Here is a 27,321-nt window from a genome sequence, read left to right as displayed (position 1 = left end):
CCCCAAGGGCCCCGCACGGACGCCTCACCTTTGACCTCCAGGCGGGCAGTGGCCGACACCTTGGGGGAGCGGGCGTGCACGGTGCCCGCGTCCGCCCTCCGAACCCGCTTCAGCACCAGCGTGTGGCGCCGGCCCTCGTGGGCGATCTCATGGAAGCTGTCGTTGTACAGAGGCGTGCCGTTGAGCGACCACTCCAGCTCCTCGTCCTCGTGGGACAGCTCGCACGAGAAACAGGCCCGGCCCTCCTCCGTCACGTCTGCGTCCTGCATCGGCTGCGTCACTGTGACCTCGCGCGCTGCCCGGAGCAGAGCGCGCCGCTCAGCACGCGCGCGGGCGCCGCCCCCAGAGACCCTCCCAGGGCCCCGTGCGCCCTCCGTACCTTCCACGGTGACCGCCGCGCTGCTGTGGGCGCTGCCGGCCTGGCACCGGTAGACGCCCGCGTCGGCGGGCGTGAGGCGGAGGATGCGCAGCTCCGCCATGTGGCCCTCCAGCCTCATCCTGAACTTCTCCGAGGGCGCCACCGGCGTGTCCCCCTTGTACCACTGCACGGCCTTGGGGGTTGGCCTGAAGTCGCACGACAGGACCACCGACTGCTGCTCGCGCCCCGCCTTGGGCTCCAGCGGCCGCGCGAGCACCATGGGGATGTCTGCGGCGGAAGGGGAGAGGGCGGCGCTGCGGCGACGGAGGGACCCCGGCGCCCCACCCGCGCCCTGTGCCAGGCCCGTCTGCAGCCCAGCCGCGGGCCGAGCGCTCACCTGAAACCACCAGGCGCGCGGTGGAGCGCGACTTGCCGATGGTGAAGTGCACGGGCCCCGTCATGGTGGAGCAGGTGCGCCGCAGCGTCAGGCGGTGCACCGTGCCCTCCTGCTCCATGCCCACGTCGGCCCCGGCCTGCAGCACCGTCTTTCCCAGGAGCCACTTGGGCGGCCGCACCGACGGAATGGAGGTCTCACACTCGAACCAGGCGGGGGCGGGCTCCATCACCGTGACGTCCTGCAGGCCGCGCACGATGGTGATGGATTGCTCTGTGGGGGAGGGGCCGTCAGCGGCGCGGTCCCGCAGGGAGGACCGCCCCCCGCCACGGGGACTCGGGGGAGGCGCCCGCACTGCGCTGCCCGCACCTTCCACGAAGAATTGGGCGCTGGTCTTCACGTCCCCCGCATCGCAGGTGTAGGTGTCCTCGTCCTCGGGCTGCACGTCCTTGATGATTAGCTTCCGGTAGAGGCCGTCACTGACCATCTCGTACTTGGGCCCGGGCTGCAGCTCCACGCTGCCCTTGAACCACTGCACCTGCGCGCTGGCGCGAGACATCTGGCACTCGAGCACGCCGCGGTGCTTCTCCATGGCTATTTTGTCCCGCAGCGGGCGCAGGATGGCCACCGGCAGCTCTGTGGGCGTGGCCGGGGCGGTTGGGGGGTGCTCAGGGCTCGGAGACCCCACCCCTCTGCAGCCTCTAACCACCAGGCCACCGGCCTCGGGCAGAGCAGCCCGCACTGGGCCCGTTCCCTGTCCAGCAGATGGCTACCCCGAGTGTCCCCCTCGGCCTTCTCTGGGACCCACTGCACACGGCTGACCAGGAGGAAGCTGAGCGCACCCACATGCATGCCCCCGGCCCTTCGCAAGCTCCTTCCGCACACCCCTGCCCCCCCTACATGCCCTCCTTGCCACATTTCCCCACACCACACCCTGCCCCCGCCTGGCACACCCCTGCAGCAAGCAAATCCAAGCCTGCTATGCCTTAGCCCGCCCCCTTGCTGCAGATCCTCCCTCCTCGATGCCCTCACTGTCAGCAAGGCCACCAGTTAAGGGCTGACGCTTGCCACCTGCCGGGGGTGCCACCTGCCAGGGGTGCCACCTGCCCTCGCCACCTCTCCAGCACCTGCCACGGTCCCAAGAAGAGGAACGGTTTACTGCTGCCTCCGTTTTCAACAAGGAGACCCTGAGCCCTCATACCCGGAACTGCCTCTCCCAGACCCCTGTCCTCCTGCTGAGGCGGTAACACCTCCCTCTCCTCCTTCTGGGTCATTGCCGTCTTCCTCCCAAGAAGGGCCTGGGGCGCCCCAAGCCTTTCCTGTGACAGCGGGCCTGTCAGCCCTTGGAAGGCCCAAAACGTGTGTGCTCACCCACACACTGCCCAGCACAGACCCTCCCCTGGGCCCCCTCACCTTTCACTCGGAGCTCCGCTCGCGATTCTGCACTTTCGGCGACAAATCTGATCTCCCCTGCATCTTCTGCCAGGACCCTCCGGTAGAGGAGAGTGTATTTCCTTCCTGGAAGCACAGGTCACTCAGTCCTGGGGGGAGGAGGGCCTGGGGACGTGCCCTCCCGCAGCCTGCCCAATATCGCACCTTCCTGGCGGATGCGCACGTTGTCACTGGGCCGAAGCTTACTGCCCTCCCAAAACCACTGGGCTGGCACCTCGTCGAGAGAGACCTCACAGGAGAATGTGGCACCCTCCTTCTCCATCACCTCCACATCCTCCAGGGGCCTCACGATCTGAACCTTGCGACCTGGGGTAACAAGCAGGGCCTTGTCGCACCTGGACACACGGAGCTGTCCCTTCCCCCCTCCCGCCCAGACTGCCTAAGGGTACAGGGCAGGGCAGCCAGGGGGCTAAGCACATTGCTGGGGAATGTGGCGAGGCCAGGAGGTTCTGACCCCTAATCTGCCCACCTTGCACCGTCAGGGAGGCCGAGCTCTGAGCGTCGTGGGCATCACACACGTACACGCCCTGGTCCCCGAGCTCACACCGGTAAATGATGAGACTCCGACACGCACCCTGGGCCACCATGCCCACTGTCTTGCCCACCCGCAGCTCCACACCATCCTGAGGAGGGATGAGGTTGGGTCAGGTGCTGGGACTGCCCAGCAGAGCAGCCCCTCACCTGCCAGGCACCCGGGAGAGGCAAGGGCAGCCAGAGGACTCCGGGGGGGGGGGGGGGGGGAGGCACCTTCAGCCAGCGCACATCCACGTTGGGGCGCGACAGCTCACATTCCAGGGTCACCTTGTCCTTCTCTGTGGCGACCGTGTCCTGCAGGGGGCGGCTAAACCTCACAGGCAGTTCTAGGTGGGCAGGAGTGGGGAGGTGAGAGCAGGGCCAGGAGAGGTCTGAGCCGGGCGGTATCACACAGCTGGTTCTAGTGGCGAGACCCAGTGCCCTGCCCCCAGGATTCCACGACCCTGAACCCGCCTGCCTCCCCAGGCCACCCTGGGGGCAGAGGTGGGTGCACCCTGCGGCGGATCCCGCCCACGCCCACGCACCGGTGACCGTGAGCCGCGCAGACGTGTGCACCCCCTCGGCTTTGAAGGCGATGAGGCCGCCGTCCTGCGGCCGCAGCTCCAACAGCGTGAGGGTGTGAATGGGGCCATGCACAGCTAGCTGGCAGGTGGGTCCTGGCTGCAGCCGCAGGCCATCACGCGTCCAGCTGCCCTCCACGTGGTCATGGGACAGCTTCACCTCCATGCTGACGGCACCCTGCTCCCAAGCCTCCACGGCCTGCAGGCCCCGCACCAGCTGGACCCGGCGCACTGGGCAAACACGCAGGGGCAGGGGTGAGCCGCTGCACGGACACCTTAGCCCTCAGGCCAGCTGTCCAGGGGGAAAGGCACACCCCTTCCTTACCCCCGGGGCCTGTCCCTCCAGGGGGACATCTACCGCCCTCCCCCCTCCCTCCTCCTTCCTAGATGCCCGACCCCCAGGCCCAGCTGCTGCTCACTTTCCACGGTGAGCTTGGCCTGTGTCTTGTCATCCGGAGTCTCGCACCCGTAGAAGCCACGGTCCGAGAAACTCACGCAGCGCAGAACCAAGCGGTGACTAGTGCTCTCCGCGTGAATCTCCACGTTCTTGCCTGGCACCAGGGCTACTGCATTCCGTGTCCACTTGACCTCAGGCCACGGCCGTGTCAGCTCCACTTCCATGGTCACTGAGCTCCGCTCTTCCACCGTCTGGGGTTCCAGCTTCTTTCTGAACAGCACCGGAGCCTCTGGGGTCGCAAGCAAGGGAGGTCACCACAGTCACTGCCACTCTTGGAAGAGCCAGAGCTCGAGGTCCCTCCCTTCCCCCGCCAGCACAGCTGCTCCCCACCATGACCTCACATCCCGCCTCCAAGCTGGGCCTGGCTATGCACCTGCACAGGTCTGGTCCCACAGGAGGAAGCTGAGGCTCTGGGAGGCTGCTCCTACCTCAGCACACCTTTCATCTCTTGCTTCCCTGCTCCCAACAACCCAAGCAGGCAAAGTGCCTCGCACTCCTAAGTGTGGCCCGTGACCACCAACAGCAGGTCATGGGGAGCTGGTGCAACAGGCTGAGCCCCCAGACCTGCTGCACCAGCCAGGCTGCTTTAAGGAGACCCTGGACGCTCCACGTTAAGGAATGAAAAGCATGGCACCAGTGGGCCTCTCAGTCCCGGGCTCTGCCATGTTCTCCCCAGAAGGTGCTTGCACTGGCTGCCAACTCCACTTCCATCCATGGGGCTTGGCTTGGGATGCCTCCTCCAGGAAGCCTCACTGGACAGCCTCAAACTCTGTCCACTCCCCAACCAGATGCCCCTTGTGGGAGTTTACTTTTTCCCTTTCCGAGTATCTGCCCGGCCCCTGGGCCCCACCCGAGTCTCCTTTGGGGAGCCTCCAGGTCACCCAGACCAGCTGGACCCAGGCCGGCATCAGAAGGCCTCCAGGGACCCAGCCCGTGGGGAGGCCCTCCACGCGGCCCCATCCACGCACCTCGCACCCGAAGAGCAGCCGAGGATCTGACCCCCTCAGCCTCTGCGGTGATCTCGCCAGCATCCTCCAGGGTCAGGCCGGAGATAGTCAGGCTGTGGCCAGCGCCACTCTGCGCTATGAGAAACTTCTCGCTGGGCTGCAGCAAGGCGCCATCCCGGAACCATGTGACTGCCGCATCACCGGGGGACACGACGCACTGGAAGGTGGCCTCGTGGCCTTCCTCCGCCACGACGGCGCTCAACGCAGCCGTGAACTTGACCGTGCGGGGGGCTGCGGACAGGGGTTTTGCTTGAGAGGTGGGTGGGAGAGGCAGAGGCCCTGCCCTGCAGGCGTGGAGAAGGGACACCTCCTCCAGGCAGCCGCCCAGGTGCGCCCCGCCTGACCGCCCGCCCACCCGCGCGCCCCTCCCCGGCTTACTGCTGACGGTCAGCTGCGCGCTGGTGCGGTCGTCACGTGTCTCACACGCATACTCCCCTGCATCCTCCAGCCGCAGGCCTGACACAGTGAGCGAGCGCCGGGGCCCCGCGGCTTCAATCTGGAAGCGTTTGCCAGCCCGGAGCTGCGTGCTCCCGCAGCGCCACACGACCTCGGCCTGGGGCGGGCTCAGCTCGCAAACCAGCGTCACTGCGCTGCCCAGCTCCCCGCTCACGTGCTCCAGGGGCCGGCAGAACTTGGCGGCCACCTCTGCAGGACGGGAGGGTCATCAGCTGCAGGGCTCGGGCCAGGGGACAACCTCTGTGCTCACCAGTCACGCGCCCTGAGTCCCCCTCTGGTTCAGCGCAGGGATGCTGCCTGCACGACCGCACGGGGGACACCCGCCTCCTGCACCCTCCCCCAACACACATGGGGTTCGCAGAGGACCGCCCCCAGCCCTGCTGACCTTCCACCTGCACGGGGAAATCCTGCACCTCTGCGCCCACACGGCAGCTGTAGACCGCGCTGTCCAGGGTTTGCGCGCTGTGGATGGTCAGGGTGTGGGTGTCCCCCAGACTGGCCGTTTCATGTCGCTTGCTTCGGCGAATCTCAACACCATCCTTGAGCCACGTCACCGCGGCCACAGAGGGTGTAGCCCGCGTGGCAGTCAGGACAATGTCCTCATGCTCCCTGACCACCAGAGGCTCCCTGCGGCCAGGTCTCTCCAGGGCGGGGGGTTCAGGCTCCGGCTCTGGGCGGGAGGGCAGTGGCCATAAGAGCAGGGCCCTTGCCTTCCTGGCCTGGGCCCCATCCCACCGAGGAGCCACCCTGTGGGAGAAGACCTGAAATGGGGCCACCCCAAACTCCCCTTGCCCTGCAACTGTCCCACTTCCGTGTCTCTGCTGAGCAAACCATGCCACCTGGCAGCCACCATCCAGGCGTCCAGAGCCCAGAAAGGGCAGCCAGGAGGAGCCCCGTGGGACCACAGGCCTGGGGGCCAAGAGCTGAGAGCCCAAGGCCCCTGCCCACCAGCGAAGATGGCCCCATGAGCAGGTACTGCAGAGAGTGGGAAGCAGGCAGTTAAGGGACCCTGCCGCAGCCTGGGTCCTGGGTCCACATTACGAAAGGGCATCGGGGAGCAGGCCCAGGAGGGGAGGCAGGAGAGGACAGCCTGGCCCAGGCCCAGGCCAGGATGGGCATTTCAGCAAGGGCAAGGCCTCAGGGCTGACGAAAGGACAGCTGGACAATCGGGACCCCAAGGCCAAAGCCCCTCCAGTGAGGCTCCACAGCTGCCCAAGGGGAATTGAAAACGGGAAACAAATCTGCTCACCAAACCTAGACAAAGAAGAGTCACTGCCATGCACCACAGGCCTTAGCAGCCTGGAGGTACCCAAGAAAGCCTCAGTGGCAGGTTCTGTGCTAGTTCAAGTGCGGATGTGGCAGATAAGGGAGAAGCCTGGGGAAACAAATGCCCAGAACATCCCAGGATAAGGGCTGCAGGGAGTGTTCTCTACTCCAAGGACGGGGCAGAGACAGAGGCCTGGGCTGGGCAGATCAGCAGAGAACCCACACAGGTGCAACACACAACGTATCCCCCACACTGTGAAAGAGGGCTATTTCCTGATTTCTTAGGAGCATATCCCTTCACCCAACCCTGACACGCACCTGCGACGTCCAGGCGGAAGGTCACCTTCTGGCCCCCGGCCTCACAGCGGTACTCCCCAGCGTCCGCCTTGCCCACCTGCTGCACCACCAGCCGCCTGCTGCAGCCCTTGGCCTCCACGTGCACTCTGGAGCTCGCACTCAGCTTCTTCCCATCCTTGTACCACGTCACCTCTGTCTGGGCCTGGGCCACCTCACAGCTCAGGGTGGTGCTGGCCCCCGCCTTGGCCTGCACCTCACTGCGTGCTGGCTGCTCCTTGGCAAACACCACAGAGGGCTCTGGGGACAGAGAGGGATGCACATCATCAAAGACACCATGTACGTTAGGAAGGTAACACGGGGGCAAGAAAGACTGAAGAGGGAGGCAGGGGACCTAAAACTTCTCAGGCTCTGCATCAGCTGTGTGGTCTGGAAACCCCGACTGGCCTCTTGACAATGAGTAACACAGTCTATGGACCCATTGGATCAACACTGTGCGTGGGAGAACACACATTCTCTCACTGCTCTGCATGCAGTGTTCAAGCTCTACGTTGGCTGACCTAGTGAGGACCCTACATTCTACCACTCCTCCACGAGTGCTCTTCCAGGTGGGACCGTACAGTCTAGGACTGCTCCACCTGGGCTGTCCCTGGTGGGGACCATATATGGTATCACTGCTCCACCTGGACTGTCCCTGGTGGGGACCATATGTTGTATCACTGCTCCACCTGGTCTGTCCCTGGTGGGGACCATATGTTGTATCACTGCTCCACCTGGGCTGTCCCTGGTGGGGACCATACGTTGTATCACTGCTCCACCTGGACTGTCCCTGGTGGGGACCATATGTTGTATCACTGCTCCACCTGGACTGTCCCTGGTGGGGACCATACGTTGTATCACTGCTGCACCTGGACTGTCCCTGGGGGGGACCATATGTTGTATCACTGCTCCACCTGGACTGTCCCTGGTGGGGACCATACATTGTATCACTGCTGCACCTGGACTGTCCCTGGTGGGGACCATATGTTGTATCACTGCTCCACCTGGGCTCTTCCAGGCAGGGACTTGACATGCTGTCAATGATTCACCTGGCCTGTTCCAGGTGGGACCACACATTCTATCACTACTCCACATGGGCCGAACCACGTGGGACCATTCCCTCTATCACTGCTCCACCTGGGCTCTTCCAGGTGGGACCATTCATTCTATGCTTATTCCATGTGGGCTGTTCCAGCTGGGACAATATATCCACCACTGCTCCTGGCCGGCTGTGTAAGGTGGACACCACAAATTCTATCACTGCTCCTAATGGGCTGTTTCAGGTGGGACCATTCATTCTATCAGTGCTCCACCTGGGCTGTTCCACGCAGGGACCTTACATGCTGTCAATGATTCTCCTGCGCTTTTCCAGGTGGGGATCACACATTCTACCCTTACTCCACCTGGGCTGTCCCAATGGAACAATATATTCTACCACTGCTCCGGGTGGACTGTTTATGGTGGAGACCACACATTCTATCCCACACCTAATGGGCTGACCCAGGTGAGGACCATTCATTCTATCACTGCTCCACGTGGGCTGCTCAAGGTGGGACCATATATTCTATCCTTTTCCGCATGGGCTGTCCCAATTGGGACAATATATTCTACCAGGGCTCTAGCTGGGCAGTTTAAAGTGGAGACCACACAATGCCCCTATGGGCTGATCCAAGTGGGGGCCATACAGTCTGTCACTGTTCATCGTGGCCTGTTCCAGTTGGGATACATTCTATCCTTACTCCATGTGGGCTGTCCCAATAGGGACAATATATTCTTTTTAAAAAATTTTTATTGTTATGTTAATCACAATACATTATATCATTAATTTTTGATGTAGTGTTCCATGATTCATTGTTTGGGCATAACACCCAGTGCTCCACGCAGAACGTGCCCTCTTTAATACCCATCACCAGGCTAACCCATCCCCCCACCCCTCTCCCCTCTAGAACCCTCAGTTTGTTTCCTGAGATTAGCAATTCCTCATATCAGGGAGGTCATATGATACATGTCTTTCTCTGATTGACTTATTTCACTCAGCATAACACTATCCAGTTTCATCCACGTCGTTGCAAATGGCAAGATCTCATTCCTTTTGATGGCTGTATAATATTCCATTGTGTATATATACCACATCTTTATCCATTCATCTGTCGATGGACATCTTGGCTCTTTCCACAGTTTGGGTATTGTGGACATTGCTGCTATAAACATTGGGGTGCACATACCCCTTCGGACACCTACATTTGTATTTTTGTGATAAATACCCAGTAGTGCAATTGCTGGATCGTATGGTAGCTCTATTTTCAACTGTTTGAGGAACCTCCATACTGTTTTCCAAGGTGGCCGCACCAGGTTGCATTCCCACGAACAGTGTAGGAGGGTTCCCCTTTCTCCGCATCCCCGCCAACACCTGTCGTTGCCTGACTTGTTCATTTTACCCATTCTGACGGGTGTGAGCTGGTATCTCATTGAGGTTTTGATTTGGATTTCCCCAATGCTGAGCGATGTTGAGCACTTTTTCATGTGTCTGTTGGCCATTTGGATGTCTTCTTTGGAAAAATGTCTGTTCATGTCTTCTGCCCATTTCTTGATTGGATTATCTGTTCTGTGGGTGTTGAGTTGGATAAGTTCTTTACAGATTTTGGATACTAGCCCTTTATCTGATATGTCATTTGCAAATATTTTCTCCCATTCTGTTGGTTGTCTTTTGGTTTTGTGGACTGTTTCCTTTGCTGTGCAAAAGCTTTTTATCTTGATGAAATCCCAATAGTTCATTTTTGCCCTGGCTCCCCTTGCCTTTGGCGATGTTTCTAGGAAGAAGTTGCTGCGTCTGAGGTCGAAGAGGTTGCTGCCTGTGTTCTCCTTTAGGATTTTGATGGACTTCTGTCTCATGTTTAGGTCTTTCAACCATTTTGAGTCTCTTTTTGTGTGCGGTGTAAGGAAATGGTCCAGTTTCATTCTTCTGCGTGTGTTTCTCCAATTTTCCCAACACCATTTGTTGAATAGGCTGTCTTTTTTCCATTGGACATTCTTTCCTGCTTTGTGAAAGATTAGTTGACCATAGAGTTGAGGGTCCATTTCTGGGCTCTCTATTCAGTTCCATTGATCTATGTGTCTGTTTTTGTGCCAGTACCATAATGTCTTGATGATGACAGCTTTGTAATAGAGCTGGAAGTCGGGAATTGTGATGCCGCCAGCTTTGCTTTTCTTTTTCAACATTCCTCTGGCTATTGGGGGTCTCTTCTGGTTCCATACAAACCTTAGGATTATTTGTTCCATTTCTTTGAAAAAAGTGGATGGTATTTTGTTGGGGATTGCACTGAACATATAGATTACTCTAGGTAGCATTGACCTCTTCACAATGTTTGTTCTTCCAATCCATGAGCATGGAATGTTTTTCCATTTCTTTGGGTCTTTCTCAATTTCTTTCATGAGTATTTTATACTTTTCTGAGTACAGATCCTTTGCCTCTTTGGTTAAATTTATTCCTAGATATCTTATGGTTTTGGGTGCCATTGTAAATGGGATCGACTCCTTCATTCGTCTCTCTTGTCTTGTTGTTGGTGTATAGGAATGCCACTGATTTCTGTGCATTGATTTTGTATCCTGCCACTTTACTGAATTCCTGTATGAGTTAGCAGTTTTGGGGTGGAGTCTTTTGGGTTTTCCACATAAAGTATCATATCATCTGCAAAGAGTGACAGTTTGACTTCCTCTTTGCCGATTTGGATGCCTTTGATTTCTTTTTGTTGTCTGATTGCTGTGGCTAGCACTTCTAATACTAGGTTGAATAGCAGTGGTGACAGTGGACTTCCCTGCCCCATCCTGACCTTAGGGGGAAAGCTCTCAGCCTTTCCCCATTGAGAATGATATTCGCTGTAAGGGACATATATTCTACCACTGCTCCGGGTGGGCTGTTTTAGGTCGAGATCACACATTCTATCACTCCTCTTAATGGGTGACCCTTTGGGGACCATACCGTCTATCACTGCTCCAAGTGGGCTGTACAAGGTGGGACCATACATTCTATCCTTATTCCACGTGGGCTGTCCCAATTGGGACAATATATTCTACCAGTGCTCCAGGTGGGCTGTTCAGGTGGGGACGAGACATTCTGTCTCTGCTCCACCTGGGCTGTTTCAGGTGGGGACCGCACATCACACCACTGCTCCATGTGGGATGTCCCTGGTAGAGACCATTCATTCTATCACTGCTCCACGTGGGCTGTCCAAGGTGGGACAATATATTCTACCTCTGATCCAGGTGGTTTTTTAGGTATGGAACACTCATTCGATCTCTGCTCCACATGGCCGTTCCTGGTGGGGACCTTACATTCTATCACTGATCTACGTAGGCTGTTCCAGGTGGGACCACACATCATACCACTGCTCCACCTGGGCTGTTCCAGGTGGGGACCACACATTCTATCAGTGCTGCACCTGGGCTGTTCCAGGCGGGGAACTTACATTCTATCACTGATCTATAGGCTGTTCCAGGTGGGGGCCACACATCATACCACCGTTCGACCTGGGCTGTTCCAAGGGGGGACCACACATTCTCTGACTGCTCTGCAGGAGCTCCCCTAGGTGGGGATCATCACTTGAAACACCAGGAACAGAGCACAAGTATACCCAAACCTCCCATGTCCACGTTCCCATCCAAACTCTCTTGCCTCAGCTACATGTGTGAGAATAGCAGGCAGAGGAGGGACATATGAAGGGATATGTGTAATGGAAAGTGTCCCAGAGTCTGTCTGAACTCTGTGCTATTCCCATCATCACCCCTCGATCAAGGCTAGAGTCTGAACCCAAATTACCGACCTGCGACATCCAGGTGGAAGGACACCTTCTGGCCCCCGGCCTCACAGCTGTACTCCCCAGCGTCCGCCTTGCCCACCTGCTGCACCACCAGCCGCCTGCTGCTGCCCTTGGCCTCCACGTGCACTCTGGAGCTCGCACTCAGCTTCTTCCCATCCTTGTACCACGTCACCTCTGTCTGGGCCTGGGCCACCTCACAGCTCAGGGTGGCGCTGGCCCCCGCCTTGGCCTGCACCTCACTGCGTGCTGGCTGGTCCTTGGCAAACACCACAGAGGGTTCTGGGGACAGAGAGGAATGCACATCATCAAGGACACCAGGTACATTAGGAAGATAACACGGGGGGAAGAAAGACTAAAGAGGGAGGCAGGGGACCTAAAACTTCTCAGGCTCTGCATCAGCTGCGTGGTCTGGAAACCCCGACTGGCCTCTTGACAATGAGTAACACAATCTATGGACCCATTGGATCAATACTGTGCGTGGGAGAACACACATTCTCTCACTGCTCTGCATGGAGTGTTCAAGCTCTACGTTGGCTGACCTAGTGAGGACCCTACATTCTACCACTCCTCCACGAGTGCTCTTCCAGGTGGGACCGTACAGTCTAGGACTGCTCCACCTGGACTGTCCCTGGTGGGGACCATATATTGTATCACTGCTCCACCTGGACTGTCCCTGGTGGGGACCATATATTGTATCACTGCTCCACCTGGGCTGCCCCTGGTGGGGACCATATATTGTATCACTGCTCCACCTGGACTGTCCCTGGTTTGGACCACAAAGCCTATCACTGCTCCAGTGGTCTGTTCAGGTGGGTACAAGACATTCTATCTCTCTCTACATGGGCCATTCCTGGTGGGGACAACACATCGTACCACTGTTCAAATGGGCTGTTCCAGGTGGGCACCACATATCATACCACTGTTCGACCTCGGCTGTTCCAGGTGGGGACCACACATTCTCTGAATGTCTGTGTGAGCTCTCCTAAATCGGGACCATCGATTGAAACACCAGTAACAGAGCACAAGTATACCCTAACCTCCCACGTACACGTTCCCATCCAAACTCTCTTGCCTCAGCCACGTGTGTGAGAATAGCAGGTAGGGGAGGGACATATGAAGGGGTATTTGTAATGGAAAGTGTTCCAGAGTCTGTCTGAATTCTATGCTATTCCCATCATCACCCCTCGATCAAGGCTAGAGTCTGAACCCAAATTACCGACCTGCGACATCCAGGTGGAAGGACACCTTCTGGCCCCCGGCCTCACAGCTGTACTCTCCAGCGTCCGCCTTGCCCACCTGCTGCACCACCAGCCGCCTGCTGCAGCCCTTGGCCTCCACGTGCACTCTGGAGCTCGCACTCAGCTTCTTCCCATCCTTGTACCACGTCACCTCTGTCTGGGCCTGGGCCACCTCACAGCTCAGGGTGGCACTGGCCCCCGCCTTGGCCTGCACCTCACTGCGTGCTGGCTGCTCCTTGGCAAACACCACAGAGGGCTCTGGGGACAGAGAGGAATAATCAAATATCTAGAACTGAATTAGGGGCCACCTTCTAGATTTCAAAACCAGGAGGCCTTGGCCACATGCTTGTTCTGCTCCTGGCTCCATCTACACAGAGAACCCCACACTCAGAAGACACATAAAGCAAGCAACAGGTTAGTTTTCAGAATCTGAACCCTCCATGTCAAATAATCTCCAGGTAGGTATGTGTTATGATTCAGGATTTGGCATTTATCATCCGTGATAATTATCCTAACAAATGGTGGCATACCTGCACATCAAAGCACAGATATATTCAGAGAGAATTTTTTGTGCACTGTCACCAATAGCAGGCGATGTCCAAGTCACAAGAACACAGACACAATGACCCCTAATGCAGTCTGTCAGTTCTAGCCAGCCAATCACCATCCCTGTAACCCAACCCCTGGCCTGGGGACAGACATAGTTTTTATTGACTTCCTTCTTTAGCTTCACATCACATTACTTCTAGGACCCAGTCTGTCCCCTTAGGCTAAATTTTCTTCCTTTTGACGTATATCCATCAACAATTTTTTTCCAGCAGGATTTTGTGAAAAGTAAATTATCTCCATTTATTTCCTGAAAACATCTTTATTTCACTCTAACTTTTGAATGATAGTTCAGCTGGATACAGAGTTCTAGTTGACAGTTATCTTCCCCCACTACGTTGGAGATGATGCCTTCTTTGTGCTCTTCATTGCTGTTGACAAATCTGTGGAAGGATTCCTGTCCTCCCATTAATCTTTACTTTTCTGTGGTTCACTATGGTGTGTCTAGCTGTGGGTTTATTTCTCCTACATTTCCCATGATCACTTGGGAGTCCTGAAGCTTAGGATTCACATCTTCAACCGCTGCTAAAAGTTCTCTATGTCATTTCCTTCATAATTTTATCTTCTCATTCTCTCCAGTCTCTCCTAGAGGCCCTTTTGGACACACATGTGGCCCTACTGCTTCTCTTCTCTACATCTGTCCTTCTTCCTTATTTTTTTTTTATCTCTGTGTTTCACTCTGAGTAATTTCCTCAAATCTATCTTCCAATTCAGTGATTTCTGTCTTCAATCATGTCTAATTTGGTATTTATCATGTGTTTCCCATTCACGAAGCTTCATTTGCTTCTTCTTTGAATCTCCCTTTCTTCTTCTTACTATTTCACTTCTTTCTTACGTTTTCCTCCTCTTTTCTAGCACCTGGAAATGTACCTTTTTCTCCTTGCCAGTCCAGAAATTAACTTAACCTGACTTTGTTACATTCTGCCCACATTTGCAGACGTCCACAGTGGGAGAGTTTTCACACTATAGAAGTCAATGGTACTGCTGGAAAACCAAAATCCAGATGGGGTGCTCTTAACTCCACCTTTCCAATTTCATCTACTAGGGACTTTCTGCTTTGGGAACACCTCTCTAATCTCCTCCTAATAGAAGTCAGTAGAAATCTTGGTTGTTAGCCTGCACATCAAAGTATTGGTATTTTCAGGGAGAACTCCTTTTTTTAATACTGTTTAAATTTTATTTTTTTCCTTCATCTTTTAATTTAAATTCAATTAATTAACATATAATGTATTATTGATTTCTGAAGTAGAGGTCAGTGATTCATCGGTCTTATATAATACCCAGTGCTCATTATGTCACGTGCCCTCCTTAATGCCCATTACCCAGTTACCCCATCCCCCCACCCACCTCCCCTCCAGCAACCCTGTTTGTTTCCTATGACTGAGAGTCTCTTATAGCTTGTCCCCCTCTCTGATTTCATCTTGTTTGAAATTTTCCTCTCTTCCCCTATGATCCTCTGTTTTGTTTCTTAAATTCCACATATAAGTGAGATCATATGATAGTTGTTTTTCTCTGATTGACTTATTTTGCTTAGCATAATACCCTCTAGTTCCATCGACGTCATTGCAAATGGCAAGATTTCATTTTTTGATGGCTGTGTAATATTCCATTCCAGTCATCTGTCGATGGACATCTGCACTCTTTCCATAGTTTGGTTGTTGTGGACATTGCTGCTACAAACATTGGGGTGCAGTTGTCCCTTCAGATCACTACATTTGTATCTTTGGGGTGAATACCCAGTAGTGCAATTGCTGGGTCATAGAGTAGCTCTATTTTCAACTTTTTGAGGAACTTCCATACTGTTTTCCAGAGTGACTATACCAGCTTGCATTTCAGGGAGAATTCTTTATGTGATAGCACCAAGAATGGGCAATATCTTTGAGTTACAAGATTTTTAATTGGATTTTTAATATTTTTTAAAATGCACATAGCCAAAGTATAGATGGTGCTATTTTTATGCCTTAAATGTATTTTTCATGGAGAAAAAAATAAAGCATCCAGCTGGCTGACTTTCACCTGGAGCAGGTGGCTGGATGGAAGACAGTGATAATCCAACAATCTGTGCAGTGGCTGGTGAGGGTTGCAATCAGCTTCCATGTCACTGGGTTCTCCCTCCAAACCTCCGGGCCTCTCCTTACATGGTTCCAGCTCCCCCAGGATCCCAGGGGTAGGTCCCATCATCATCCACTCCTTCCACGGTACTTCTTCCTCCAGTCCCTCCCACCACCAACACACCAACAAATCTTGAATCTCCCTCCTCAGACCAACATCAACTGAGTACCATGCTCAGACACCAACCACCCCCTGGACATCCCAGGCTAACTTGTCACTGCTCCTCCCAGCGAATCTGCTCCTGTCCACCTGCCATGTCTCAGATGGTGGCCACTCAGTCTATGTGTTCACCTAAGCTTGTAAGACTCACCTATGACTACTGTTTCTCAGCCCACACCCACATGAGCACCACTTCATACACTCACACACCTTCTCCATCCCTTCAACTACCACCTCTGTTTGACCCAGACACCTCCAGAGGCAAAATCTCTGCAGTAAGATGTCTTCGGGGGCCAGAAGGGTTAAGTGGAGTCCACATGCTTCCTGTGAATATGATGTCCACCTGAGTTCCCACCATATCTACCCTCCCAGCCAACAACAGCCTTACTTTTGGATTCGGCCTCTCTATCATTTCTTCACCCATTGAAGCTACCACCAGAATTCTGCAAATGGATGAGTCCTCACAAACACTACTATGTGAAAGCAGAAAACACCTAACCACACAGCCAACTGTCACTCTCAGCCATGGCCAGCTGGATACACACCTTGCAGACTGTAGAGTAGCACCTGCCACTCATTTTGTGGCCCCAGACTCAGCGGCATCCTCAAAGTAGGGTCACACCAGGTCTCTGTTATTTCTGATATTCACTTCAAAGGAATCCTCACAGACTAACCTTAAAAGAAATTGTGTTTCTTTGATATACATGTCACAAAATCCTTCCTGATCACACTGTGTGTGTAGTGTCTACATATGTGGGTATGTCTATGTGTATATCTGTGGGGGGAGGTATGTATGTATGGATGGATGTGCCTGTGTATATGTATGTCCATGCATGTGTTGTGAGAGTGTATGTGTTTAAATGTGCATATGTGTGTAAATGTGCATGCATGCATGTTTGTGTGTATATGTGTTTGTGAGTGTGTATGTGTGTTGAAATGTGTGCAAGGGTGTATATATGTCTATTCATGTGTATATGTATGTGTTTTGAGCATGTATATGTGCATGTGTATGTGTCTATGCATGCATGTGTGTGAGCATGTATGTGTTCAAATGTGCATGCCTGTGTAAGTGTATGTGTGTGTGTGCATGTCCCTGTGTGTCTGAGATGGTCTGCCACTGGTTGTGCCCAGGAAGAAGCATGTGGAGTCCTCCATGGTCACTCTGACCCCACAGCTGAGCCCACACCATGAGGCCCCCAACTGCACAGTGGTTTACCTTCAAAATTGACCTGAGTTATAAATATCACCACAAAGATGCTTAGGATTTGTCCCACACTAGAAACACCAAAGTTTGGATCCATGTACATAATTACAAAAAATTAAAACCCATATTTTTACAAAAACACCTGTGCTTGATTCCAGTTCTAGGCACAAACACTTCACCGTGTCTCAGTCACCGAGTGCAGCCACAGGGCCATGGGGCTGGTTTGAAGATTCTCAAAATAAGCAGCAGCAGGCAGATTGGGGAGAAAAAAATAAATAAAACAGAATTCTAAGGCCACCAAACCAGAAGTGAGTCTACCTTTTCCCCCTGCCTGCACATAGGGCAGCTCAACTTCCAGAAGTAGGCCCCCATGTCTCCCCCAGAGCATAGGGAAGAGGACACCAAGTGTTCAGAGAGAATGGAAGACACCCCATTGTTCCTCCATGCTCTTACATCCTAGCCCACAAAGATTAGAGACCCTTAGCTTACATCCTAGCCCACAAAGATTAGAGACCCTTAGCTTACATCCTAGCCCACAAAGATTAGAGACCCTTAGCTTACATCCTAGCCCACAAAGATTAGAGACCCTTAGAACACTGGGGATGGAGAGCACTGCTCTCCAACCGAAGGAAGACCCACTGATCTTTCTTTCTCTACCCTCCTGCTGGTGCAGGAGGGACCATGGGAAACAGGTACCAAAGCAACATGCCAGGAGCCCCTCCTTTCCAACTAAAGAACAAGAGGATGACAGAAGATCTAGAACATGCAGTTGTCCAGGAACACCAGGTCTCACCCCTGAGCCACATGTGAGTGGATCTGACCCCAGTCAGCAGGCCACAGACTTTGAGTTCTGACCTGCGGCACGGGCCACTGTCCAGAGCCACACTAACTACTAGGTGGGCACATTCAGGACAGATCTAAATGGCACTGCAAAGCCTCTGGAAACAAAACAACCCATGAAAGGCTGGCAGGAACCCATAGTTTGAACTCAACAAAGCTTATTTCCAGCTTTCAAAAAAAATCAACATTCTTCATTAGATGTAAAGAAGACCCAGGGTTTCAAACATAGTATTCAGTATATCCAGGATGCCATCCAAAACAGTCCCCCGAATAACCAGGAAACCCTCAGTTCACTGGCACAGGAGAAGACTGTTAAGAGATACCAGTGTCAAAATGACACAGATGTTGGAAATAGCTGACAAAGAATTTCAAGCAGCTGTTTAAAAAAAAGTGAAAGCAAACACCCTTGGAAGGAATGGAAAGAGAGATACTCTCAACAAAGAAAGACAAGACATAAAGAGCCAATATATCTTTTACAAGTGGAAAAATAAAATAACTGAAATCATTCACTGAATAGGCTCAGTAGCAGAATCCAGACAACAGAAGAGCTACAGAACTTGAAGATAAATCAATGGAAATTAACCAACCTAAAGAAGAGCAAGAAAGGGAATTTTTATATACAGCCTCAGGGACCTACAGGATGAAACTAAAAGGACCAAAATTCATGTCATTAGTCCTAGAAAGAGAGAAAGTACAGTTCAAAAAATATTTTCAAGAAACGATGGTTGAAACCCTTTCAAATTTGATGAAAGACCTCAAACAGATTATAAGAGCCCAGCAAATCTCAGACACAATAAACCCAAAGAAATCCACACCCAGACACACCATTTCAGAGCCACTGAAAATTAAACCACAAAGATTCTTGAAAGCAGGCAGAGAATACAAACACATGATTTGTGGGGGGGGACAATTGGAATGACTGTGAATTTCTCGTCGAAAATTAGTCAGCATTAATTGGCCCAGAATTCTGTATCCAGCAAAAATCTCCTTCAAGAATGAAGATAAAATAAAGACATTCTGCACGAAGGGAAGCTAAGAAAATTCACTGCCAGAGATCGCTCTACAAGAATTTCTATATGGGGAATGACATTGTAGGAAGACTCAGAGCATCAGGAATGAAGGAAGACCAACAGAAATGGTAAATGTTTGGGCCTTATGGACTATGAATTGTCTGTCCTCCCACCCCCCCATAATCCATTTGTTGAAGCCCTAACCCCCAGTTTTGGAGATAGAGCATTTAAGGAGTTAATTATGGTTAAAAGAGGTCACAAGGGTGGGACCCTAATCCATAGGACTGGCATCTTTATAAGAGAGAGACCCCAGATGTCTCTCTTGTTCTCCATGTACGCACAGAGGAAATGATATGTGAGGATACAGCCATCTGCAAGCCAGACAGGGAGGTCTCACCAGCACATGCCCAAGCTGATACCTTGATCTTGGGCTTCTAGCCTCCAGCACTATGAGAAAATAAATGTTGTGTAAACCACACAATCTGTGGTATTTTGTTATGGCAGCCTGAGATGACTAATATGCTGGGTAAACAAAACAGACTATTCTTCTCCTGCTGAATTCTTTGGAATGTATTTTGTAATAGAAAGCAAGAATTATCACATTGTCTGATGAAGTTTTCAATGGTAGAGATATTACATAAAACAACTAATAACATAATGGTAGAAGAGTAAAAGGACCTACGTATTGATAAAACTTCTACATCCCGGGCACCTGGTGGTGGTTAAGTGTCTGTCTTCAGCTCAGGTCATGATGCCATGGTCCTGGGATCAAGACCCGTGTTGGGCTCCCTGCTCAGCAGGGAGCCTGCTTCTCCCTCTCCTCCCCACTTGTGCTCTCTCTCACTGTCTCTGTGTCTGTCTCTCAAATAAATAAAGTCTTAAAAAAAATAAAAATAAAATGGAATACTAAAAACATCCTAAATAACCCAAAAAAGGCAGAAAAGGTGAAAAAGAGGAACCAAAAAAGAGAAAAAATGGAAACAAATAATAAAATAGTAGACGTAAATCCAAACATACAATTATTGAATTAAATGAAAATAGTCTAAACACACTGATTATAAGACAGAGATTGTCAGAATCGATTTTTAAAAATGACTCAACTTTGTGTTATCTACAAAAAACTCACTTCAAAAGAAACTCACTTAGAAAAGAAACAATTTCAATCAGTAATCCATTTTTCCACCTTAAGAAGTTAGAAGCAAAATAACCCCAGAGCAAGCAGAAGGAAAAGTAATAAGAACAGAAATCAATTAAATAAAAAAATAGAGAAAATCAATGAAAACTATATATAGTTCTTTTTTTGCTTTTGTTTTCTTAAAGATTTGATTGATTGATTGATTGATTTGACAGAGAGCGAGAAAGCACAGGCAGGGGGAGTGGCAGAGGGAGAGGGAGAAGCAGAGCAAGGAGCCTGACTTGAGGCTCAATCCCAGGACCCTGAGATCATGACCTGAGCCGAAGGCACTTAACCAAGTGAACCACCCAGGCGCCCCATATACGGTTCTTTGAAAAGATCAATAAAATGGATAAATCTCTAGCAAGACTAATAAAGAAAAAAGAGAGAAGATCTAACTAACTAATAGTATCAGGAATGGAATGGAACATCACCACAGACCCTGCTGACATTAAATGTATAATAAAAGAACACTACAAGCAACTCTATGCACATAAATTAAAAAAACTTGATGAGACAGAACAATTCCTCAAAAATCACGAACTACTAAAATTTGCCCAAGAGGAAACAGGTAACTTGCATAATTTCATCACTATAAATAAAATGTTTTCAAAATTTAAGCCTTCTAAAGAGAGAAATCTTTAGGTCAGGATGACTTCACTGACTTAATCAGAGAAATAATTTTTAAAAAGAAATTAAAGAAGGAAGAGGAATCACATCAATTCTACACAATCTCTCACAGAAAACGGATGAGAGGGAAACCCTTTCCAACCCATTGTATGAGGCCAGCATTACCCTGAGGACAAAACCACATAAATACATATATGAAAACTACAAGCCAGAATTCCTCAAGAACATAAATATAAACATTCTCAACCAAACAGCATCCCATTGAATCAGAAACATGTAAAGAGAATAACACACCACAGTCAAGTGGCCTTAATCTCAGGATTGAAAGGCTGGTTAAATACTCCAAAATCACTAAAGGAGATGTCAGCAAAAATGGCAAAATAACAACTTTTCAAAAATTGTGTAAAACTTTCCTCCATAAATAATTAAAACACTGGCCAAAATTGTTGGAATCCACTTTTTCAGAGCTCTGGAAATTAACCAAAGACTTGCAACAGTCTACGGAGCATATATTCCAGGAAAACAGCTGAATCTCAGTAAGAACATCAAGATTTGTGGTGTTTTAACTTACCAAATTTCATACCTGCCTCCCTAATCCTGAGGTAGCCTGGAAAACCAATAGTCCACAAACACAGTGAAGAATGGCAGCCTGGAAGCCACACGAGGTGGGAAGAATGAGGCAAAAGCCGCATTGCCAGAGAACTGTCATTATTTGACCAATTCGGTGGTTCACTGGAAAACTCCACTCACAAGACAGTCTTCCTTCCTTCCTTCCTTCCTTTCTTCCTTCCTTCCTTCCTTCCTTCCTTCCTTCCTTCCTTCCTTCCTTCCTTCCTTCCTTCCTTCCTTCCCTCCCTCCCTCCCTCCCTCCCTCCCTCCCTCCCTCCTTCCTTCCTTCCTTCCTATTACTCAAGCCTGAAGAGAAGCTCACCCAATGCAAACAGCCTTTTCCCCATCAGCATTTGTTGAAAACAATCACAGGCAATTACTGAACATCATGGCTGCCCAAGGTGGTAGATATCAGTTGGGCAAACAACAGACAACCTAATCAGCTTAAAAGGAAAAGCTGCAGAATGAGATGTCCGTAGAGGGCTCTGGAAAGCTCTGGCACATTTCTGGGCATCTAGAAGGCCACACACATATATATACTCAGGAATTACTTGAGAAGGTCCTAAACTCACACATTGGGCTAAACTTGAGGCTGTGGAAGCATGATGTAAGGGCAAATATGGAGTTATAAACCTCCTGGCTAAGTGGTATATGCATGTACCAACACCCACAAAAAGGCCCTTGACAAGAACTGGGAGACTTACTGGTTACAGCCATCTAAGGAAATCACTGTAAAACCATTAGCTGACCAATAAGCTAACCAACCAGAGACTTCAGTGGTTCACACAGTACAAAATGTAGACTTCACACAAGTAGTTCAGAAAAGTCAGAAGAAGGAGATAGTCCTTGGAAAAATCTTAGCTAATAAGGTCATACAAAAATCAAGTTGTATGGGGAAAAATGGCAAGGATGTTTCCTCTCTGTTTATCATGTAATTTAACATACTCCTGAAACAAATGGGCAAATGACACTCATTTTGTTCCCAATGTCATGCAATAAATAAGTTCTTCAAAAAAGAAAAGTCACTGAACACACAAACAATAGCAACAAAAACAAAAACCACCAACAATGAAGTGGGGAGGGGGTTGGAAAATCTGAACTCAAGTTTCCACATTATATTACTTAATATTCCACTTATCAACGAAGAATTACATGACTTGCAAAGAAGAATGGCCCATTACAGGAAAGGAAGCAGTCAACAGAAACTGTCCCTGAGAACATCCAGATATTGTCTCACTAAACAAAGTCTTTAGGTCAGCTAGTTTAAATATATTCAGAAAATTAAAGGAAACCATTTCTCATCAAATAAAGAACAATGTCTCACCAAACAGAGAATATCGATAACAAGATAGATTTCTAAGACTAAATAGAAATTCTAGATTTGAAAAGTATAACTGGAATGAAAAGTCACTAGAGGGGTTCAACCTCTGATTTGAGCAGAAGAAAAAAGTCAGCAAACTTGAACACAGATCTCATGAAATTACCCAGTGTGAGGAGCAGAAAGAAAAAAGAATGGAGAAAATGAATAGAGCCTTAAATGCCTGTGGGGCAACATATACACAAGGGGAATTTATACGGAGAGGGGAAAAGAAAGGGGCACAGAGAATATTTAAGAAAGAATGATCAAAAATCTCCAAAATTAATATTCAAGAACCTCAACAAACTCCAAGCAAGACAAACCAGGGAGAGCCACACTGAGACAGATTATACTAAAACTGCCAACAGCCAAAAACAACAAGAATCTTTTTTTTTTAAGATTTTATCTATTCATATGAGCAAGAGAGAGTGGGGTGAAGGGCAGAGGGAGAAGCAGACTCCACGCCAAGCAGGGAGCCAGATGGTGGACTCAATCCCAGGACCCTACGATCATGACCCAAGCCAAAGGCAGGCGCCCAACTGACTGAGCCACCCAGGTGCCCCAACAAGAATCTTGAAACCATAAAGAGAGAAGTAACGCATCATGTAAGAGGCCTCCTCCTAAGAGTGACGGCTGATTTCCCTTCAGAAACCACAGAGGTCAGAAGTTAGTAGGTGATGTGTTTAAATTGCTCGGTGAAAAAAACTATCAACGGAGAACTTTATATCTGGCAAAAGCATCCCTAAAAATGAAGAGGAAAGTAATACATTCCCATTCAAAAAATACTGAGGATTTTGTCGCTATTATAACTGTCCTACAAGAAATGCTAAATAGGCATTTCAGGCTTAGATGAAAAAACACTGACAGTAACTTAAAACCATGTGAAAAAATAAAGAACAATAGTAAATGTAGTTACACAGGTAAATGTAAAAGCCAGTATTACAGCATTTTTAAGTTTTTAACTCTTCGTTTTTTTCCTATATGGCTTAAAATACAAATGCATAAACAATAATAAAACCATAAAGTTAATGGATTGAAACTAGTGTATAAAGACATGAATTGTGACAATAACAACATAAAGCTGTGCTTTGTGTGGGGGCACAGAGCTGTAAAGGACCAGTTTTTTATTTAAACTAAAATGGTATAATTTTAAACTCGAATATTATAAAATTAAGATATTATTTGTGATAACCACTAAGGATATCGACTAAGAAAAAACTAGATAAGTAGATAGATAGACAAATAGATAGATGATAGGTAGATAACTAGAATAGATATTATATGTATGTATAATATATATAAAGTTATATTAAATACCACACACACACACTCAGTAAATGAAGCACCAGAAAAAAAAAAAATCAATTAAACATAAAAAAGACAGTAACGGAGAGAAAAAGAACAAAAAAGATACGACATATTAAAAAAACAAAGAGCAAAATAGCAGAAATAATAGGAAATACTTCCTTGTAAGTATTACTTTAACTGTAAATAGATTCAATTCTCCACTTAAAAGGTAGAGATTGGCAAAATAGATTTTTGGGGGGGAATGCAAGCTGGTACACCCACTCTGGAAAACAGTATGGAGATACTAAAATAGATATTAAAAATATCTATCTAAAAATATCAAGGTATTAAAAATAGAGCTACCATATGACCCAGCAATTTCACTACTAGGTATTTACCCCAAAGATACAGATATAGTGAAAAGAAGGGGCACGTGCACCCCAATGTTCATAGCAGCAATGTCCACAGTAGCCAAACTGTGGAAAGAGCCCAGATGCCCTTCAACAGATGAATAGATAAAGAAGATGTGGTCCATATATACAAGGGAATATTATACTCATCCACCATTTACATCGACATGGATGGAACTGGAGGGGATTATGCTCAGTGAAGTAAGTCAAGCAGAGAAAGTCAATTATTACATGGTTTCACTCATATGTGGCACATAAGAAATAGCATGGAGGACCACAGGGGAAGGGAGGGAAAACTGAATGGGAAGAAATCAGAGAGGGAGACAAACCATGAGAGACAATGGACCCTGGGAAACAAACCGAGGGCTTCAGAGGGGAGGCGGGAGGGGTATGGGGTAACAGGGTGATGAGTATTAAGGAGGGCATGTGTTTTGATGAGCACTGGGTGTTATACTCAACTAATGAATCATTGAACACTACATGAAAAACTAATGATGTACTAATACAGTGGCTAACTGAACATAATAAAAAAAAAATGCATGCCGTATATAAGAAACTCACTTTAGATCCAAAGACACAAATAGGCTTAAAGTGAAAAGATGCTCCTTACAAATAGCAATCAGAAGAGACCTAAGGTACTTATACTAACGTCAGGCAGAACAGACTTTAAGGTAAAACCATACAAAATATTATATATTGATTGATAAATGCATTGATTAAGGACATAATAAGTTGATAAAAGGGTCAATTCATCAAGAAGATCTTACAAACATAAGCGCAACTTACAAGAGAGACCAAACTATATGAAGTGAAAACTAACAGATTAAAGAGAGAAACAGATAGCTGTGCAATAATAGTCGGAGACTTCAATGCCCGGCTTTCAGTAATGGACAAACAGACAGGAGCTCAGTAAGGAAAGAGCAGTGTACACCAGGTAGACCCAGCTGACTCTACAGAACTCTCCACCCCACCACAACAGGAAACAACATTACTCAAGCACACACAAAATGTTCTCTAGCACAGACCATGGGTTAGGCCAGGAAACGAGTCTCAATAAATGTAAAGAGATTGAAATAATACAGGATATATTTTCCAACCACAGTGCAGTGAAGCTAGAAATAACCAATAGAAGGAAACCTGGAAAATCCACAAGTCAGTCAAAATTAAACAATGCACTCTGAAAGAAGAATTACAAGGAAGATTAGAAAATATTTTGAGATAGATGGAAATGAAACCACAACACACCAAGACTAATAAGATGCACTGAAAGCAGTGCTCAGAGGAAAATTCAGAGCTATATATTATAGGCCTATGTCAAAAAAGATGAGCACAAATCAATAACCTAACTTTATACCTTAAGAAACTAGAAAAAGAAGAATAAGTGGAACCCAAAGTTAGAAGAAGGAAATAAAGTCTATAGCTGAGATGAATGAAACAGAGAATTAAAAAGCAATAGAAAGAATAAAAAGATCAACAAAATTGACAAACCATTAGCTAGACTGACCAAGAAAGTTAGAGGACTCAAATTATAACAAAAGAAACAAATGTGGGGACATCAGTACAGACCTTACAGAAATACAAAGCATGGTAAGAGAACGCCATCAACAAGCAAATGCCAAAAAACTGGACAACCCAGATGAAATGGACAAACTCATAGAAACACACAAACTACCAAAACTGACCCCAGAAAAAATAGAAAATCTGAATAGACCTGCAACAAGTAAAGAGATTAAATCAGTACTCAAAAACAAAATAAGAGGCATCCAGACTGGAAATAATGGAGTAAAACTATCTGTACCTACAGGTGACACCTTTTCGTATCTTAAAAAAAAAATCCTTGGGAATCTACAAAAGAATTAATAGGTGAATAAACCAGTTCAGCAGGGTTGTAGGATACAACACCAAGATTCAAAAGTTATTTCTACTTCTGTATATTAGTGATGAACCATCCAAAAGCAAAATTTAAAAAACAATTCCATTTAAAGAAGCATCAAGAAGAATAAAATACTTAGCAACAAACTCAACAAGAAGACTAAAAACTATAAACCGTTGAAAAAATTTAAAGACCTACATAAACAGAGAGAGCCTGTATTTATAGATTGAAAGACTAATATTGTTAAGATAGCAATACTCAAATTGATCTACACATTCAGTACAATCTCAATCAAAATGTCAGTTTCCCTTCTTGCAAAATTTGAAAAGCTGATCCTAAAAATCATCTGGAAGTGCAACGGACCTCAAGCACCAGAAACAATCTTAAAATAAAGAGAACAAAGTTCAAGGACTCACACTTCCCAATTTCAAAACTCACCACAAAGCTACAGTGATCTAGACTGTGGTACTGACATAGGACTGACAAACATATATATCAATGAACAGGATTGAGAATCCAGAACTAAATCCTGACACTGATGGTCACCTGACTTTTCACAAGCATGCCAAGAAAATTTTAACAGGGGAAAAAAGCCCGTTCAACACACAATGCTGAAATAACTGCATTTCCACATGCAGAGGATAAAGGTGGATCTCCATGTCAACCATATAGAAAAATTAACTCAAAATGGATCCAAGACCTAAATGTAAGAGTAAAAACTAGACAATTCTTAGAAAAAAACAGGTGTCAAATGGTGTGACCTTGAATCAGGCACTGGTTTCTTTTTTTTTTATAATTTTTTATTGTTATGTTAATCACCATACATTACATCATTAGTTTTTGATGTAGTGTTCCACGATTCATTGTTTGTGCATAACACCCAGTGCTCCACGCAGAATGTGCCCTCTTTAATACCCATCACCAGGCTAACCCATCCCCCACCCCCCTCCCCTCTAGAACCCTCAGTTTGTTTTTCAGAGTCCATCGTCTCTCATGGTTCATCTCTCCCTCAGACTTACTCCCCTTCATTCTTCCCCTCCTGCTATCTTCTTTTTTTTTTCTTAACATATATTGCATTATTTGTTTCAGAAGTACAGATCTGTGACTCAACAGTCTTGCACAATGCACAGCGCTCACCATAGCACATACCCTCCCCAATGTCTATCACCCAGCCACCC

At 48.7% G+C, this 27,321-nt stretch overlaps 1 protein-coding gene across 1 annotated transcript in view; it reads right to left on the bottom strand.

Annotated features, from left to right (window-relative positions):
• The window catches only part of OBSCN (obscurin, cytoskeletal calmodulin and titin-interacting RhoGEF), a 103,689-nt gene that overhangs the window by 60,992 nt on the left and 15,376 nt on the right, over positions 1-27,321 (bottom strand). The window contains exons 10-25 of the mRNA XM_035727619.1: positions 12,855-13,130; positions 11,638-11,913; positions 6,803-7,078; positions 5,604-5,888; positions 5,141-5,407; positions 4,724-4,993; positions 3,718-3,984; positions 3,263-3,529; positions 2,952-3,064; positions 2,674-2,827; positions 2,349-2,510; positions 2,166-2,270; positions 1,122-1,388; positions 756-1,025; positions 380-646; positions 29-295 (exon numbers count right to left, since the gene is read on the bottom strand). Of these exons, the coding sequence (XP_035583512.1) occupies positions 29-295; positions 380-646; positions 756-1,025; positions 1,122-1,388; positions 2,166-2,270; positions 2,349-2,510; positions 2,674-2,827; positions 2,952-3,064; positions 3,263-3,529; positions 3,718-3,984; positions 4,724-4,993; positions 5,141-5,407; positions 5,604-5,888; positions 6,803-7,078; positions 11,638-11,913; positions 12,855-13,130 (3,789 nt within the window). The remainder of the gene's footprint in view (positions 1-28; positions 296-379; positions 647-755; positions 1,026-1,121; positions 1,389-2,165; positions 2,271-2,348; positions 2,511-2,673; positions 2,828-2,951; positions 3,065-3,262; positions 3,530-3,717; positions 3,985-4,723; positions 4,994-5,140; positions 5,408-5,603; positions 5,889-6,802; positions 7,079-11,637; positions 11,914-12,854; positions 13,131-27,321) is intronic.

This window comes from Zalophus californianus, chromosome 5 (genome assembly GCF_009762305.2).
Source record: "Zalophus californianus isolate mZalCal1 chromosome 5, mZalCal1.pri.v2, whole genome shotgun sequence".
Taxonomy (NCBI): Eukaryota; Metazoa; Chordata; class Mammalia; order Carnivora; family Otariidae; genus Zalophus; species Zalophus californianus.
This window is presented reverse-complemented; position numbering and strand designations above follow the sequence as displayed.